The sequence below is a fragment of the Phoca vitulina genome, unplaced genomic scaffold, assembly GCF_004348235.1.
Source record: "Phoca vitulina isolate PV1807 unplaced genomic scaffold, GSC_HSeal_1.0 scaffold83, whole genome shotgun sequence".
NCBI classification, from domain to species: domain Eukaryota; kingdom Metazoa; phylum Chordata; class Mammalia; order Carnivora; family Phocidae; genus Phoca; species Phoca vitulina.
The window spans coordinates 2,824,696-2,842,757 of record NW_022589786.1 but is presented as its reverse complement, the minus strand read 5'-3'; the positions used below and the strand labels follow the sequence as shown (position 1 = coordinate 2,842,757).

The 18,062-nt window shown below is 53.5% G+C and overlaps 1 protein-coding gene across 10 annotated transcripts in view; it reads right to left on the bottom strand.

The window, feature by feature from the left end:
* Positions 1-3,832: 3,832 nt before the first annotated feature.
* ARHGEF37 (Rho guanine nucleotide exchange factor 37) overlaps positions 3,833-18,062 on the bottom strand; it is a 49,389-nt gene continuing 35,159 nt past the window's right edge. For all 10 annotated transcript variants that reach the window (XM_032395283.1, XM_032395286.1, XM_032395284.1 and 7 more), the window contains 6 exons: positions 17,756-17,866; positions 16,619-16,948; positions 14,021-14,149; positions 11,337-11,532; positions 9,593-9,750; positions 3,833-6,885 (listed from right to left, as the gene is read on the bottom strand). In XM_032395283.1, coding sequence (XP_032251174.1) covers positions 6,676-6,885; positions 9,593-9,750; positions 11,337-11,532; positions 14,021-14,149; positions 16,619-16,948; positions 17,756-17,866 — 1,134 coding nt within the window. In that variant the 3' untranslated portion in view covers positions 3,833-6,675. The remainder of the gene's footprint in view (positions 6,886-9,592; positions 9,751-11,336; positions 11,533-14,020; positions 14,150-16,618; positions 16,949-17,755; positions 17,867-18,062) is intronic.

Below are 18,062 nucleotides of genomic sequence, written 5' to 3'. Positions count from 1 at the left end.
TGGTCCTTCCCCAGGCCAGAGGCTCTGCCGATATACTCAGAAGCCTTGAGACCCCAGAATCAAGATAAGCAGCCTCTTCCCTGGCCACGAGCCCCACCTCCACTTCCTATCTCCCTGACTTGGGGCTCACTGCCCCTCTTGAGATAGGACCGGACTCCAGGCACTGTGGCTGGAGGGAGGTGACCCTCTCCTGCCCATAGCCTGGCTTTGCTCTCATACAGCCAGCTGCCTTTGGGTCTCTGTCTGCCGAGGGCCCTGCAGGAACACCCTCAGCTGGCCAGGACCGGGGGCGGCCCAGCAGATTCTTATAGCCACTGACCCTGTGCATCACCCACTCAGCTGCTGTCTGCTGCTGAGGACACTCCCAAGAGCTCCAAGTAGGAGGGCCGGACAGCCTCCTGAGCCAGGGAAGGTGCGGCAGGCCTGGTGATGGGCCCCATCCTCCCTGAGGGGCAGGGGCACCTGGGAGCCCAATATTTCCACTGCCCAGTCCCTGCCTGCACCCCTAGCTACTGAGCAACCCATCAGTCACTAGCTGGTCAGAAGGAGAACCACTCTGCATTTTGAACAGAAAAATTTAATATAGGGAGGAGGCTACACAGGTGCAAGCAGACCCAAGAGCACCCCAGAGATTTGCAACAGCAAACAGATGCTCCAGTCCTCAGGCTGGAGAGACACAGTGTTACGAGTGTCCAGTATCAGAAGCTACCTGACAGGACCTGGCCGCATAGCCAGGCCTGTCCAGGGGGACTGCGGACCACCAGGGAGGGCCCTTCTGACTTGTCCGGGTGCAGTGGACAGCAGAAAGCCCTGTTGTGGGAGAGAGGCAGGAGAATCCGGGCCGCGCATGCCCGTGAGCATTGCCCTGGATGGGAAACACGTGCACCCTGACCCAGCCTGGCAGCGCCACGGATGGCAGAGCATGGAAAGTTCCAGCAACGCCTTTGGGGTGTGACAGCAGCTTCTGAGGGAAGGGCTGTGCCCAACCACAGCCAGGCCCTCGGGAGCCAGGGTCAGGGGTCTTCCTCTCCGTAGGCGAGTAGCACGTCTTGTCAGCCTCCCACATACAGGGAGAAAGGCCCTAGGAACTTCCTCCAAATGTCCTGCCATCTCTGCTAAGGTCCCCATCAGAATGAGAACTGTGTTTATTGAGCACTAATGTGCCCCGTGCCGGGGTAAATGATTTTATATCAGTTTCTCATTTATCCTTAGAAGAACTTTGTGGGATAGGTACCATGGAGATCCTCATGGGTGGGTCAGAAAATATGGCCCACATATGGCCCACAATCTAATAAAAGTTTGAAGATGGCAATAGGAACATGAGCATAAAAGGAAGCAGCTCTCCGAGAGACCCAAGGAAGGGGGATTCGTGTCTGAGTAAAGTGGAGAAACATGAAGCATTTCACAGGAAATAGAAAGATATGAAACGAATTCTTCAGAGGAGATTCTCCACCCACAACAGTCCACCCACACTCAGCCAGAAGATACAAAGGGAAGCCTGTCATGGCCCACACAATCCCTACACAGATTTCACATCAAAAAATAAAAACAGGGGCACCTGGGTGGCTCAGTCAGTTGAGCATCTGCCTGGGATCGAGGGTCCTGGGATCGAGCCCCACGTCGGGTTCCCTGCTCAGTGGGGAGTCTACTTCTCCCTCTCCCTGTACCCCTCCCCTGCTTGTACTTTCTCTCTTCCTCTCTCTCAAATAAGTAAATAAAATCTTTAAATAAATAAATAAATACAGACAAAACCCTGGTTTCTGGCTTCTCTTGAAAAATCAGAATGTCTGGCACCACTGGGCCCTCATTCTGATGTGAAATGTTGGTTGGAGCCAGGAAACTACTAGCTCCTTTGGACCGTGGGTGAGTGCTCTTGTCCAACACAGTCCCCACCACTCCCTAATGTCTTTCACCTGGTCCTTCAGCTCAACTGCGCCCCCTGCCCAGCCCCACGGGCACTTCAGGCGGACCCTCAGCGGACTGGTAGAGCCCCGCTGCCACCTGGTGGCCGGAGCTCACACTTTCCGTCATGGCGCAGCAGTGAGGCTCCTGACGTGCCGGGTCACCCATGACCATCCACACTGACTGTTCCATTTAATCCTCTCACCCACCCTGTGAGAACAGGAATTGCACCCATCTTACAGATGAGAAAACAGAAAAGGTAAGTTCAGAAATTACCGATGAGAAAACAGATGAGCAAGGTTAAGTGAACGGATTGTTCAGGTTACCTGTTCTTCCTGATATTGCCAGGAATGGGAATGGAATCCTGCTCTTTCCATAACCCCGGCCCCGGGTCCTTGCGGCTCTGTCCTGCCACAACAGGCCCTACAATGACTTCCACGCTGGAAGGGACGTCCCGGTGAGGGAGCCAGTGGCTCACTGGGATAAGCCAGGACTCTACAAGGAGGACTTTTAGAGGACAAGGCAGGCTGGGGACCCTCATCATACTTCCTTCGCATGCAGAAACCATAATACATGCATTTGCTACCTGTCTCTGGTTAAGTAGGCCTTGAACTCAGGATTTCTAAGGCCAAGGACGGGGCCACCACCATGCTGCCTCCGTAGGCCCGAGAAGGCCTCTTTCCCTTTTGCTTTCCCCAATCCCAATTATCCCAAAGAGCCTAGCACCTGCCCTGCCTCCTCCAGGAAGCCTCCCTGATCACCTCAGCCCCTAAAACTCCCCCTTACCTGAGCATCTACAAGCCTGGTCCATAGTACCACTCTGGGGCTGACAGCATCCTGCCCTGTGGTACCAGGTAACTGCCTGATGCCCGTGTGTCTTGCCTCTCCAGCTGGCGGGGAGATTCCGTCGAGGCAGGGCTTCCCATCCCCTCTGGGATGTTCGTATAAGCAATGTGCATTGAAAATCTATTCCTTGAGCCATGTGACAGAACCTTGGGGAAATTCCAGAATGAACTGGAGCTCACATCCTAAAATACGACCCTGGGCATGTCACTCCTCTACTTCAATCCTTTTGGTGGCTCTCCACTGCCCTCAATACAACTCAGAGCTCCTTCCCATGCGGACATCTCTAAGCCATCTCTCACACCTAGCACTCCTCCACACACCTTGTGTTCTAGCTCTACAGCATGTTGTTTCCCTGATGAAACATGCTTATGCCTACCTCTGGGCCTTTGCATGTGCCCTCTCTCCCACCTTCACCCAACCCAAGTTACCCGTTAAGCCTCAGCTCCCATATTACTTTTTTTTTTTTTAAAGATTTTATTTATTTATTTGAGAGAGAGAGAGAATGAGATAGAGTATGAGGGGGGGAGGGTCAGAGGGAGAAGCAGACTCCCCGCTGAGCAGGGAGCCCGATGCGGGACTCGATCCCGGGACTCCAGGATCATGACCTAAGCCGAAGGCAGTCGCCCAACCAACTGAGCCACCCAGGCGCCCATCCCATATTACTTCTTTCAGGAAGCCTTCCTTAGCTGCCCAGGGTCAGTTAGGGGCTGACCCCTCCACTGGGCTCCAGTGGTACCTGCCATTGCCCTATTCTAACACCTACACTGCATGTAACAGATTACTGGCTTGTCTGTCTCCCTCCCGAGACTGTGGGCTTTGGGAGGACAGGGCCCCCATCTGTCTGACTTCTCTGACTTCTCCCTGTATCCCAGCAGCTGAGGCCAACTCCTAGAGGCGTCAGCAGTGTGTGGGAGACCCTCCTCAAATGAACACATGAGGGGTGCCTGGGGGGCTCAGTCAGTTAAGCATCTGCCTTTGGCTCAGGTCATTATCTCTGGGTCCTGGGATTGAGCCCTGAGTTGTGCTCCCTGCTCAGCGGGGAGTCTGCTTCTCCCTCTGCCTCTCCCCACCCACCCCTCCGCTTGTGTGCACGTGAGCTCTCTCTCAAATAAGTATAGTCTTTTAAAAAAGAAAAAAATGAATGCATGAACAAATGAGGTCCCATTTTTATGAACAGTAGGTGTCCAGTGAGCACCTGTCACACTGGGGCATCTGACTATCCAATGGTTAGAGTTCCGCAAACTCCAGAGACATTTTCATCTTTGAAGTCCTTTATTCTCCGTGGTTCACGTCACTGATTCACCAAGCTAGAGCTCCTCACAGTAAGCAGGCGTTCATTCATCTTTCCTCCATACTGTAACCTTGTCCTCATGTTTAAACCTGGGCTTGGGCCCAAAAGGTTAAAGAGGACGCACCCTGTGGCAGGGAGCAAGGGCCACCCTGGGGATCAGCCTTGTTTGGTTCCCAGGCAAATACCTGAGCAAGTTTAGCATGTGGCAGCCCCGAAGTGCAATACATAAGACAGTGCAATGGCTCCGGGCATCGGGGGGGCGGGGAGGGGGGAGGCACATTACATAGAGGCCCCTGGAGAAAATCCAGGCCATTCTCTCTCTCTCAACATGCATTTTTCTCAGCCGTCGGTGACTCTGGACCTCCTTCCCTGGTCTACAAGAAACCACAACCCGTGTGCTACTGAAGACATTTGCATTTTCCCCTCATGAGATAGATGTGGTTCCAAGTATATTCCAGGTTTCTCTCTTCCTCCTTCAAGAATATCCAGTTTTGTTCAGGTCCCTCTTAATGGCACTTAATAAATATACATTCTGGGACCGACAGAACAGGCTGTCCTCTTTCAAAGCACCTTTAAAACTGCCTGTTCAAAACATCTGAGCTAGGGCAGAACTCAGAAGGGGCACATCCTAGCTTACAGCTGGTGGCCACTTCCGACCGCAGGCCTGTCTCGTCCACTACTGCGTGTCTAGGGTCGAGGTCCCCACTCCTGGTGACACACCAGAAGCACCTGGGGAGCTTTCTGAGTTCCTGAGGGCCTGGCCACACCCCAGACCGACTCTATTACAATCTTTGCGGGGGGCGGGGGAACGGGCAAGCAGCCAGGTTGAGAAGCCTGAGCTGGGGTTCTAGTCCACAGGAAATTCTCAGTAAGCACCGAGGAACCCACAAACGGATTTCCTACGTTATTATCTGCTCCCCTATGCCTCCTATTTGTATTAGAAATCTGAGTAGGAAAAAGAAAGGAAAATGAGTCAAGAGCATCTTATAGAGTGAATTTGGTGCCGGGACAGGGCCGGTGGGGACTGAGTTTCTCTTGCATGATGCATCTTCCCGCTCTCACAAGCCGAGGAGTGAGGTGAAGATCTCACGCAGGCACGTATGTATTTCTTCAAAGCCCTGGAAAGCCAGAGCTAACAGCGTTACGCACTACAGTTATAATACCATGGAGATGTTCTTGGAAATAAGTCTAAACTACCACTGGATTTTCCCCCACACTCTCCAACTTGGGTCGGTCCCCAAATATATAATTTGTATTACAGATCAGACTGGACCACCTTTTCCCACTTCTGTGAATCTTGAGATGTATCTTAGCCAAACTGACAACCCGGAGAGGATGATTCAACAGTGGCTGCACCCAAAATGGCCCCGTTGGGTCAGTCTGCCTTGAACAGGAACTGTTTTCCCATTTCCAGGTCCTAGAAAGGGATGACAATGGGTTTGATCTCACCAAGTTCGAGAGACTGGCTACCTAGAACACAGCATGGAGAAGGGTCCTGAGGTGCCCCTGGGCTGAGGGGAAAGGTCACCACGCTGATCCCCAGTGTCCGCCACGGCCCGGGCGGGGCCAGCGGCAGCACGCATGCTTGTCTGCAGCCGGGCGCTGGAGGCTGGAGCCATCCTGAGACCACTTCCGGGGGCATCCTGCTACCAGTGGCCATTTACATTTTTATCACACTTCCCAATTTACAAGGAGCTTCCCTCAGGCCATTCTCACCACAGCCCTGTGAGTTAGGTCTTTGTGGATGGGAAAACTGAGGTTGTGTCCTATGTCTAAGGCCCTACAGCCAACTGACATCACACTCACCTGCCGCCTCCAGGCCCTGAAACCACCCGGGGATCCCCCTGGCTCCCGACTTCCAGAAACAGGAAAGCAAACCAACACCAAGCTCCCCCACCCACCAGGCTGTTGATCACCTGCCGCACAGAGCTGCCTAAGCAATTTGCATGCCCTTTGTTCCCTAGTCCCGAGAACACAACAGCCTCACACACCCCACGTAACACACCCTCAAAATCTCCCGGTCCCTGGAACAGTCTCTGAATTTGCCTAAACACATTCCAGAACTGTGACCTGGCCACACCCGCTCCGAGACTCAGCCAAGAATCTCCTGAGAACCTTCCGTTGCCCACAAGCCCTTTCTCCTCAGCTAGAGAGGGCTCTGAGGGGGTTCACTGCCCAAGATAACTCAGCTGCCAGTGTGGGTCGGCTGCGGTGTCTCCTGATGCCACACGGAGGGAGTGAACCGTCAGGCCAGGCAGCTCTGGACGTGTCCAGTGCCCCCCTCCCCGCAACCCCATCGCACACAGGTAACATTCACCTGGGTGACCCACTCTGGTGGGCAGGGCTGGATGAGAGCACAGGTAAGATGGGCCATAGGCTACAGCAAGTTCTCATCGCCTTGACCTGCCATCCAAGCTGTTGTGACTTCAGATGGGAACCACCTTTTCCGCAGACCTGACGAGCGGTTCTGGCTGGAGCCTTTCATGCTCACCCATGCCAGGCACTCCTGCAAGGCCCACCCACCGCTTCTGCTTGCCCTTCACCCTACCTCGGCCTGATCTCCCCTTCCGCCCCCACAAGGTCCTAGCATCTAAGCCTCCCTGTCCCTTGGCAGCCTGGGCTCCACGGCGGGCCCCCTAGGAGGGCAGACCCCAGCCCCATGGAGCTGGGCTTGCGGCCCTGGCCAGGAAGCTGGAAGGCACATATCCCCGCTGCTCATTCACTTCCACGAGGCTCCATTCCGGGTTCCCCTTCTTGTCCTGGGCCTCCAGGACAGTCACCAGCTGGCCCGCCTGCAGACTCACTTCATGGCTGCTTCTGGCCACAAAGGGGTACACTGCCACCGCCTGAAACACATGGGGAGCGACACAGAAACGGTCAGAGCGGGGGACAGACAAACCCAGCGCAGAGACGCTCTTCTTCCTGCTCGCCCCCTGCCCCGACCCGACTCAGTCCCCAAGGCTGGGCAGTCGCCGCCACCCAAGGACATCCTCATGCTAAAGATGAAGCCTGCTGCTTCGTCTTCCGTCAGCAACACCAACTGCGTGCCAGGCTCTGTTCCAGGTGCTACTTGGCCTTGACTTTCACAGTTCTATAATTCCATTTGCCCCATTTTTCAGATAAGGAAATCGAGACTCAGAGAAGTCAAAGAGCTTATTCAAAACCACATGGCAGGGGCGCCTAGGTGGCTCAGTCGTTAAGCGTCTGCCTTCGGCTCAGGTCATGATCCCAGGGTCCTGGGATCGAGCCCCCGCATCGGGCTCCCTGCTCCGTGGGAAGCCTGCTTCTCCCTCTCCCATTCCCCCTGCTTGTGTTCCCTCTCTCGCTGTGTCTCTCTCTGTCAAATGAATAAAATCTTTAAAAAAAAAAAAAACAAAACCACATGGCAACGAAGCCAGGCCTGTCAGAATGGGTGCCCTCGGTCCACGGCTGCCACCCCACTGAGCAGAGGACATGGCACCCTCTCCCCCAACACCCTGCCCAGATCTGAGGGTGTCATCCGCCCAGGCCTGCTTCCCAACTTGGAGTAGAGACTGGGGGTTGGGGGACTTGGTTAATTTTTAGGGAAAGTAATTGAACTGGACAAAAAACTAGAGGGGAGGGCATTTATTAGGCTAATATTTCACTTCCCTGGCCTCAGTTTCATCATCTGCAAAATGGAAGTAATAACATCCTCCCCTCCAGGTAACTGTGGGAATTCAACAAACGATGTACGTCTGTGCCTGGTACATGCTCAGGGCTCAGTAAATGCAGGCTGCTCTGATTCTGTTTACCATTCCTGTTGTCAGAAGCTGGGGAGGACTGGGATGACCCCACAAGTGTGGACCCATGAACAGAGGAAGCAGCTGATGTGTCTGGGAAGATGGACAGCTGGGCTCACCCGCAGCAGGGTTCCTAGAGACGCTGCCCGCGCTGGGTGGAGCTGGGGCCGAGCTGGGTGGCCAGGCCCTCTGGGGAGCTCCTTGTGGGTCCTTTGCTGAAAGGCAGGAATGCCCAGCAGGAGGCAGCCCCGATGCACCACCTGTGGGTAATGCTCCAGGCACTGGCCCTCGGAGCCTTCCCGGGGACGTGCCGCAAGCCGCACACCTCAGATTCCACAGGCTTCTCGGCAGCCCGCACACCGCCCCCCTGAGGCTCCTGCCTGGGCCATTCAGCACCAGCCTCTGGGTTCCGCCGCTGCTCCCCGCCGCTGCTCCGGCCCTTTCTGCCGCTTACCTGTCACCGGTGAAGCCCTTTTCTAACTGGGAGCGTGGCTGCCGTTTACTGAGGCTCACTTTGGCCCCGCCTGGCCTTCCTATCTCATCCAGCCCTCACAGCGACCCCACGGAGCTTCTCCTCCCTCGAGGACTCCGTCCCAGCAAAGCCAAACCCTTTCATGGCTTCCCATCACTTTTTGTTTTGAGACAGAATTCAAATACCGTAACAGTCATCTTTTCAAAGTGCACAATTCAGTAGTTTTTAATATGTTCAAAGGCTGTGCAACCATCATTACTAATTCCAGAACATTTTCATCCCCTCAAAAAGAAACCCCACACAAGACAGCAGTCCTTTCCCAACCCCCCACCCCGCAGCCAACCACTAATCTACTTCCCGTCTCTATGCATTTGCCTGGTCTGGACATTTCATATAAACAGAGTCATACAACACATGGCCTTTTGTACGGAGTTGCATGTGACAGCACGTATTGGCCCTCCCTTCTTTTTTATGGCTGAGTAATATGCCATTGTATGGATATGCCACATTTTGCTTATCCATCCACCCGCTGATGGACATTTCAGTTGTTTCTACTTTCTGGCAATTATGAATAATGCTGTTGTGAACATGCATGTAGGTTTCCCATTGCTCTGAAGCGAAGGCTGACACCCTCGCCAAGTCCACAAGGCCCTGCCCACCTCTCTAGCAGTACCTCACCCCTACCCTCTCTCCCCGGCCACACCCCCTTCATTCAGTTCCTCATGCACCCCTCCTTTGTGTACACACACACACACACACCCCGGCCCCTTTGTGTTCACTAGGCACGCTTTCTGGGGAGCTCTTCCCACTCACAGCCTGGCACAGTCCCTTTATCCAATTAATCCCTGCTCACCCTTCAAATCTGAGAAAAAGCATCATTTTTCTTAGAAAAGCCTTTCCTGAATCTCTCCCACCTAGGGCTCTGGCATTTATCACTGCTCTAACTTTACAATGACTCACATGATTATTTTATTAATTGCTGTTTTCCCCACCCCCAGATTATAAATCTGAGGAAGGCAACGACCAAGATTTACTTTTGCTCATTATTACATCTCTCATCCAGCACATTGCCTGGCAAATACTGAATGAATGAATGAATGAATGAATCCCACTTGCCCTGCTGATACGGAGCAAGGGTTTGTTGATGTGGCAGGGATGGGAGGCTCCTTTTTCCAGGTTCACTCCTGACCAGGACACTGGTGAGGCCACTGACCAAGGCCCTGGCCTCACAGGATGGTAGCCTCTTCCAGCAGGAGGGAAATCAAAGCCCCACTCCAGGTGGCCATGGGGAGGCAAACCCCAGCCCTCTCCCAGACTCACCTGGGTCACCACTGGGACAGAGGGGACGGGGGCTGGAGTGGGCTGTGGTGTTAGGTGACGGGAGTCCTTGTGAGGCCACTCCTGCTCTTTGACCTCCTCCTGCCTGGGGGTGACACGGTACAGCTCCAGTTTCCCAGCCGGCACATACCCTCGATGTCCTACAGGACACGCAGAACGTTATCTGGCTGCAGACCACCTTCCCATCCCTTTTAGTGACAGAGGAATCAGCACCATTCAGGGATGTGAATACCTCCAGCACAGCTTCCCAGCACTAAAGAGGACCTGAAAAAGTCATCCAGGAAACTCACAAACCCACCCCTAACCAACCCACACTCACTGTTTCCAGCTTCTACTTGCACACCCCCAGTGACAGGGTGCTTATTCCCTACTGAGGCAGCCCACTCTGTTTTGAACAGCTTTGACAGACATAAGAAGTTCTTCCTTGGGCTGGTATAAACACAGCTTTCCTGGTGCTGGGCCCACTGATCCCCTTCCCCTTGAGCAGAGGCCTAGAGTAGGGCTGTTTCCTCACCCAGGACAGCCTTTTCCAGGAGGCAGCAACTGCCTTTCTCTTCGCTGAGTGCCCCCAGTCCCTGCTCATGAACAGCTACCCCAGTACTGTTCTGGTCACTATCCCCGCCCACGGCCGACACCTCCCGAGGGCTTGCTAGGTGCCAAAGCGGCATTCAATTGTCCAGTCTTCACATCAGCCCTCCAGGTCAGTACTGTTGTTTCCATCTGATGGCCGAGCCCCTGCAGCTCAGAGAGGCTCTGTAACTTCTCTGAGATCACACAGTTGGTAAAGTGGCTGATTTGGAATCCAAACTCAGTCCTCTTGACCCCAGTGGCCAGCCTGAATCCCCGTTCAGTTGTTTGTCAACTTGAGTCACGAGACTGCCCTTTCACGGTTTCTGCTGGATTTGTACTGTTTTCTTAATTTCTTTTTAAAAGTAGGCTCCATGCCTAGCGTGGAGGCCAACATGGGCTTGAACTCATGACCCTGAGATCAAGACCTGAAGCAAGATCAAGAGTCACCCACTTAATTTTTTGATAGACTCACTTTTTAAAACTTAGACTTGTTCTATTACGAATAAAATCACAGGTTTATGTATGAGTTTCTCTCATATGCAGAAAAATATTTCAATAACAATTATGATAAACTGTCTGAAGGGGGAAAACTGTCTGTGGGTCCCCTCCCAATAATCCTGTGTGACCCTCATCTTGTGGGTCACAGGCCCCTTTTTGGAACACATGGCTGGGCCATCTCCTCTTGGGTTCAAGGTGCCACCTGCCTCCTGCCCAGTTACACTGGGGCACCCAGACCTGAGTGGCACATCCAAGGGTGGGACCAGTGCATGGGAGACAGGACCACACGTCCCTCGTTCTGGATACCAGATGTCTCCCTGCAGCTGGGATCCAAGCGCGCCCTCTCTGCGTATCCACACCTTTCAGGGTGATGCTGGACTCTCTCCGTACACCTCTGTCTACCCCAACGGCCTGTGAGGTCCCCAAGGCACACAGTAAGTGCTGAATAACAGATGTAGCAATGTAAGACTCACTTCCTCTTTGTGGCATGTCACGGGCCACACTAAGCTGGCTGTGCCCCAAGCCCTGCACTTTCACCTGTGTCAATTCCCATCCTGGATTTGCACAGCCAGACCCCTGCCCACACCTGGATCTCCCCACTGGTTCCTGTTGGGGGGTTTCCCAGAGGGAGGGGAAGAGCCCATGAAGCCCCACGTACCCCCAGTGTCCACCAGCCAGCGACTGCTGTTGCCTCTGGTGTCCTTGTTTTGAAGGAGAGCCACGATTTGGCCCCGCGGCAGTGTCAGGTCCAGAGTCCCAGCCCCACTGACGCCGCTTGTCACCTGGTACAGCTTTTCGGGGCCATACCTGCTCAGGAGAGCCTGCACCTGGCGCTCAGCTCCTGGAAGGAGTGGCTGGGCGGGGGGGGGGAGGGACAAAGAGAGACACAGGTGCCTGAGTTGGCGTGTCAGAGCTGGTGCCAGCATACGCCCACGTGCTGACAGCCAGGAATCCCACGCCGATCCCACCTCTGCTGCCAGTGGGCAACAGTCTCCTCGCTAACAGATGGCTGGGTTAGAGGAAGAACACACTCTTAGGATCCAAAGGGATCTCAAAAAAAAAAACAAAAACAAAAAACAACCGCACAAAACACCCTCTCATTTAACCTCTAACATCCCTCCTAGGTCTAAACTTCCGGGATTTTCTAAAATCCTAATTCAGATTCCAAAAGTTCTCAGTTACAGAACTCTAGGATGGGGCCCTAAATTCTGGCCACAGCATCAAGCTAGATTATCCCACAGGAAAAAGCCTGGCACAGGTCTTTCGGCCTGAATGAGCAGGACCGTGAGCTTCACGCGGGCGCCAGGCGTATGGCTGCTTTGAACGCCGGCGGAGGGTGACGCGTGCAGACCCTCCCTCACGTGTGAAGGGAGTGCTAGCTTTTATTCCACAAGTATTTATTGAGCACCTACTGTTTACAAGGCACAGTAAGCCTTGTGAATGGGGTAAAAGAAACACAGAAGACAGCTTTGCCTGATGGAAACTGCCATCTAGCTGGGACGAATGACTCAGTGGTGCTGTCCATGCATCCAAAAATCTCCTGGCATTGCCTTTGTTTTCTTGTTCATTGCTTCCAGCAAAAGTATCACCAAGAAGAGACTCAGGGGTGACTGTCTCTTTTTGTAAAACAAAGAAGAAACTAAAAATGTTGAATATAGATTTACTATACACTCTCTCTCTGACTATGTATGTGTGTGTGTTTGTGTGTGTGTATATATATATAGAGAGAGATCATATTCTATGTGGTTATTTCTGGGGGGAGGTGGTGCTTGGTGTAGGAAAAGCAGACAGAAGTGCCCTTCGGGGACGTCTGGGCACAGACTCTGCCATTACCCCTACTCCAATGGGGTTCACTAGTCAGGATCAAGAACTAGGAGAACCTGATGTTTCTAAATGGGCCCTTAGGTGGAAGTGGAGACAGGGTAGCTTTTTTTCAGAATGGAGGTGTTACCCTGAGTATGAAAGCCAGCGGTGTAGAAACATTTGCCTTCTTTCTCAAGTCTGAGAGGCCCCGGGCAGAGAACAGCAGTATTCCCTGGAGGGACCAAGGGGAGACATGGGAAAGTATCACGAGGACTGCTTCTGTCCTAGGTGACCACCTCACTTCTGTGGGTTCTGAACCCTTAGCCAAAGAAGTCAGGAATTTATAGGAGGGGTGTGTGTGGGTGGGGCGGAAACAAAGGTGGAAAAGAGGGGGCATCTCTTGTCTTCCTACCAATTTGCAACACACACTGGGATTATGCTGTTCCCATTTGTTTCTCTTTTTTGTTTCTCTGTGTCTTCTCTTTTTTCTACGATCAGCATGGAATATTTTTCCAATAAGACAAATGTTATTGTGTCTCAAGTAGCCAGAGAGAGGAGCTTCCCAGGACTCATCCCAGTAGCTGCTCTGCTCTTTACTTTCTGCCCCATCCTCCCCCAACGCTGCAGGGCCCATGCCCCCCCCCCCCCACCATGGGACTTCTGGCTGGGACAGCCTCGGTGTGGGGGAGGAAGGGGGTGGCTGTGGCCCAAGGAAGAGTCCACTCTCCTCCTGCATCCCTGATGGCCTTTGGCCTTCTCTGCATTCCAGTCAGGTGTGCAGGCCACCTCTATGGGCCAGCTCTGCTGGGCTCCTTTCCTTGTCTCTCTGGGTCTCTGGAGCCCCCTTCTCCCTTCTGGGGAATCCTGGCCATCTCCCGGTCCTTCATTTCACATTTCACATGTGACTGAACGAAGAGTTTCAGGATCCTCTCATCCAGGCCTGTCCCCATGTGGGGCCCCCTCCTCCCTTCAGCTACTTCAGTTCCACTTCTGAAATATACTACCTGGGGACATCCTTCAAGTCCACTGGAAGATTCCCTTTCCTTCTATTTTAGAGAAAAATACTTTACTGCAAAGAAGGATTTGGCCCGCCAAAGTCTGTAAACCATAATGCAGCTGAAATACTGTCTCTTGCAATTAAAAATTCCACAGCAAAAATAAAATTTAAATGATTTGTTATTCCAACTTTTTATTCATCCTGAATGCTGGTATCTGAAGCCAGTTCAGTGAGATGGTGAGGAAACAGAGGCTTTGATTAAAAAAATGTGAAGTTCCAGGTTTGGGGATGCTAATGCCACTTGTCTGTTATTATGTCTAATTTCACTTAATATTCTACTGTTCTGCTCTTATGTTTGTTGGCCACGAAGAGCATGTGTGTAGGTGGTGTGAATCCCAACACCCCCTCCAGCTCACAGACAGAAAGAAGAGAGGGAAAGGGTACAAGGAACCCTGGGGGAGGAAAAGGAAAAGGAAACGGGATCGGGCCTGACCCCACTGGCAGGGGAAGGACTGGACGGTCTGCGGGGTGAGGAGACTTACTTGCACGGTGGGAGGTGGCAGCACTTTCTCAAAGTTCTCTTGAAAGGAGCGAAGCTGGTGACCAGTCTGGCCCAGTGCGTCCTCCACCAGCTTCCTGAAGGCCAGCTCCGAGAGGTGGTAGTGGGGCAGCTGGGTGGGACAGACACTGTCCTCAGAGCCATCTCCAGGAGAAAGGGGACAGAAAGACTCTGGCAGCCTACATTCTAGCCCCAGATGTGTGGAGATGGGTCTTTACGTCTTTGTCAGCAGTAGTTTTTGCCTGCTGACTGCCCCACTTGGTGTCCTTCAAGAAAGCGTCCCTCCGTGGGGTCCAGGAGTATTGCCCGCCGTGGGGCGGCAGCCACAGGGCTGGCAGGCACGGCCTCCCTCTCCCATCCACCGTGAGCAGCCCACGGACTAGACAATGAACCCAAGCAAGGCCAAGCAGAAGCCTCCCGTCAGAGTTGGTACATGAAGGCTGAGAATGAGAGGAAAACTTTTCCTTTAGATGCTGAGGCATAAAAGCAGTCTCTCCCACCGTGCAGAAAAAGGTTGGCCTGACAATGAAGCCAGCCCAGACAGGGAAACAGAACTAGGAGGTGGAGCGAAAGCCGGAGCCCTGACAACATTATTTGTACTGAATGCACCCTGCCCGGGGCTCGATCCCCTCCTGGGCCTCCCCGTTATGCAAATGAGGACGTCCTTCTTTATGCCTCAGCTGGTTTGGAACCCTAGGAGCTCTGAGTAATGCTCCATCCTGAGACCCTGGCCCTGCTAGCCATCTGCTGCATTCTTCCCACACAACCTAGGAACCAGTAAGACCCACAGCTAACAGAGACATGTCCTCTCGGCTTGTCACCAAGCTCGCTGCTCTTGGGTCTGACTCAGAGCCTTTCCCCCTGCCCCCAGGATGCAGACAGATTGAGGTTCTACCATGCAGGCCTTTCCCGGGCTCCACAGGACTGGTCCAGGGGGATGGGCCATGGGACACAGACAAAGAAGCTGGCACCAATCCCCGGCAGGCTCTGACATTCTAAACGACAGGCCCAACCAGGAAAGGCCCTCTTTCTGCTTTTATAAAGTTACCTTCCTGCTACGGGCATCCTGCAACACTCCCAGCCCCGCACATCCCAGTCTGAACACAGGGGGCCTGGCAGCCCTGGAGACGGAACCAGAGGGCGGGAAGAGGATGACAAGATCATCTAATCAGATTGACCCTCTGCCTTCAGGAAAGAGAAACGCTTCTTTTTGCAGATGGTTCAGGCTTAATTAAATTCAAAAAGCGTGTCTGAGACAGAACTCTGTACTAAATGCTTTGAAGGCCAAAAAGAATAAAAGCCTATAGTTCCAGTCCTCCTCAATAAGGAAAAACGGCTTCATCCAGCATCCCAGCTGAAGGCAGGCTCTGCGAAGTGCTTAGCACAGCGCCTCCTACGGGCTGTTGGAGTACACACGATGGGGAGACGGGCTCTCCCAGCCGCAAGGAGGGGGTTCTGAGAGCTTCACGGAGAGATTCATTCATCTGTCACATATTTGGGGAGTTCCTACCATGCACCAGGCACTGTGAAAGGCATGGGGGGTACTGGGCTGGGGGGCATTTCAGGCCAAGGAAGCAGTCTGTGCAAAGGGACGTGGTCCCACTCAGAAGCAGTGTGCTGCAAGTGGGAGCACAGGGTGGGCTGGGACCAGGAGCCACCAGGGCAGTGGCGCATGTGCATTTCAGAGGAAGTTTCATGCAACACACTGCATGGGGGTGGCTCAGCTGGGGACCACGAAGCCCAGGAGACAGCGGCTGGTATGAAGAGTGCTGGCCTGCCCTGGGGGCCAGGCCCACAGCCCCTCAGCTCTGACGCTGACATCAGAGACAGATCTGAAAGCAGCTTGGTCTTCTTCCCCACGTCAACCCCGGTCTTTTTCCCTCTGTCAACCCCCGTCTTCAAAGCTCTGAATTCAACGTTTGCACTTGCAAGTTCGTCCAAACTTCTTTGCAATCTATTTCTGCTTTCAGCAGACAGCTCTTCTAACATGCTGCCAAGCACTGTTCAGAGCCCGGGCTGCGGGACTTGAACTGCCAGGGTTCAAATCCTGCTGCCGGCTGTGTGGCCTTGGGCACGCTGTCTAACCCCTTTTGCAGTGAGGATGCTGATGATACCTACTCTGTAGGGTCAGCGTGAGGATGAGCTGGGATAACACAAGGAAGGTACACCGTACGCGCTCGCGAGGACGCAGCTGCTAAAAGTAGTAACAGCAGCGGGAACGCCAACTGGAGACACTGACTCCCGACTGCGTAGAAGGGGCCTGGCCTCTGTCATCGACTTCTAATACATTCCAAGGACGGGCCCCAAGGTCTGCTATTTTCCCAGCAGAGCCTCCTCTGCTTCTGAATCCCAGAGCCCAGGAATTGCCCGGAGTCCCAGTTCTATCCTTGTTTGCGTGATCGGATCCCATTGCTGGAGGGACAACTGGCACAAGAGAGGTCCAGAAGGTCCCCGGGGCTGCCTGCCGCGCACCTGATGGCCTAATGTCCCTCCATCCCAGCCCCCGCGAACAGCTAGCTGCAGGCGCCCTGAGGCCCCGCCTGGCTCTCCTGCAGGGGCGCCCCGGTCCCAGAGGCCTTACCTGAGCCAAGCTGCCCTCCGCCCTCTGCAGCACTTGCTGAGCAAGTTCCCTCTGGAGGCCCACGAATGTGCACAGGATCTGGCCCAGCCAGCGCATGGCCAGCTGGTTCAGCTGTGGGAGCTCGGCCACTAGCAGGGAGTTGAGGGCCTGGTACGTGTGTCGGGCCTCCTGCTCCTCGTACGTCACGCTGCCCACCTCCAACAGCTTCTCTTCCACCCTCTCGAAGTCCAGTAGTTTGTCCAGACGCTTCTTGATCAGGTTCTGAGGGCCAGCCAGGGCTTTAGCCAGGCTGCACAACGGCTGCCACACCAGGCCTTTCAGCCTCTGCTTCTGCGGGGAGAGAAGAGCTTGGGGTTGGGGAAGGAAGTGGCAGAGGCCAGGCACTGGGAGAAGGGGTTTTGGAGGGAGCTAGGACCGGGCTGTAGTCCCACGCCCGCCGACTCGCTGTGACTTCTTGCATGTTATCTAAACTTTCTGGGCCTCAATGTGCCCATCTGAACAATGGGGACAGTGCATGTATGAGCTTAGCAGAGGGCCTGGCACTTCCTAACATCTGTGCACAGCTCTTAAAAGATTTTGTAGAGAGGGGTGACAACAAACACAGTCTTTGGGGCTCAGATCCCATCTTGCCACCGACCATCTGAATAACCTGGGAAGTCACCCTCTCTGATCCTCCACCTCTCACCTGCAGAATGGGACTCTTAACAGCATCTACCCCCTAAGCTGTGTTGTGAGGATTAATGGAGATGAAGAATGTAAACGGCTGAGCAGCTTATCTGCCTGGCAGATAGTGAGGCACAGCAAACATCAGCTGGGGCTATTTTTATCAGTAAAATGCATTAATAATAATCTCCGCCCTGCAGACTACTCTGGGCGGTTATGGATACGACAATCATACAAAGGGCCTGGCTTCTAAATATTATTCCTTTTTTTTTTTTTAAGATTTTATTTTTAAGTAATCTCTACATCCATCGTGGGGCTCGAATTCACACTGAGATCAAGAATTGCATGCTCTACTGACTGAGTCAGCCAGGAGGCCCCTAAATGTTATTCTTTTTTTTTTTTTCCTAAATATTATTCTTACCAGGCTCTGCCACCTGCCTCACAAAGAAAGGAGAAAGGAAAAGCTCCACTCACAAAGTGTGGGAAGGCCTGGAGCTGGAGGTCTCTCATCAGGCTGCAGTACTGTACCACAGGCCCGCCAGGGATGTCCAGATCATATTCCTGGGGCCTGAAGCAGAGGAAAGCCTGGACCCAGAGCAAATCAGAGACAGCCAATCAGGACCCATCATAGCCATCTCATGCGCCCCCTCCCCCCGCCCCCCCCAGAAGAGGCTGTCCAGGTTCTCTGCACACCCACCATGACAGGGAAGCACGCAGCCTATTCCATCCTTGCACAACTTGGGTGATTAGAAAGTTCTTCCTTAGACTAAACCAACATCTT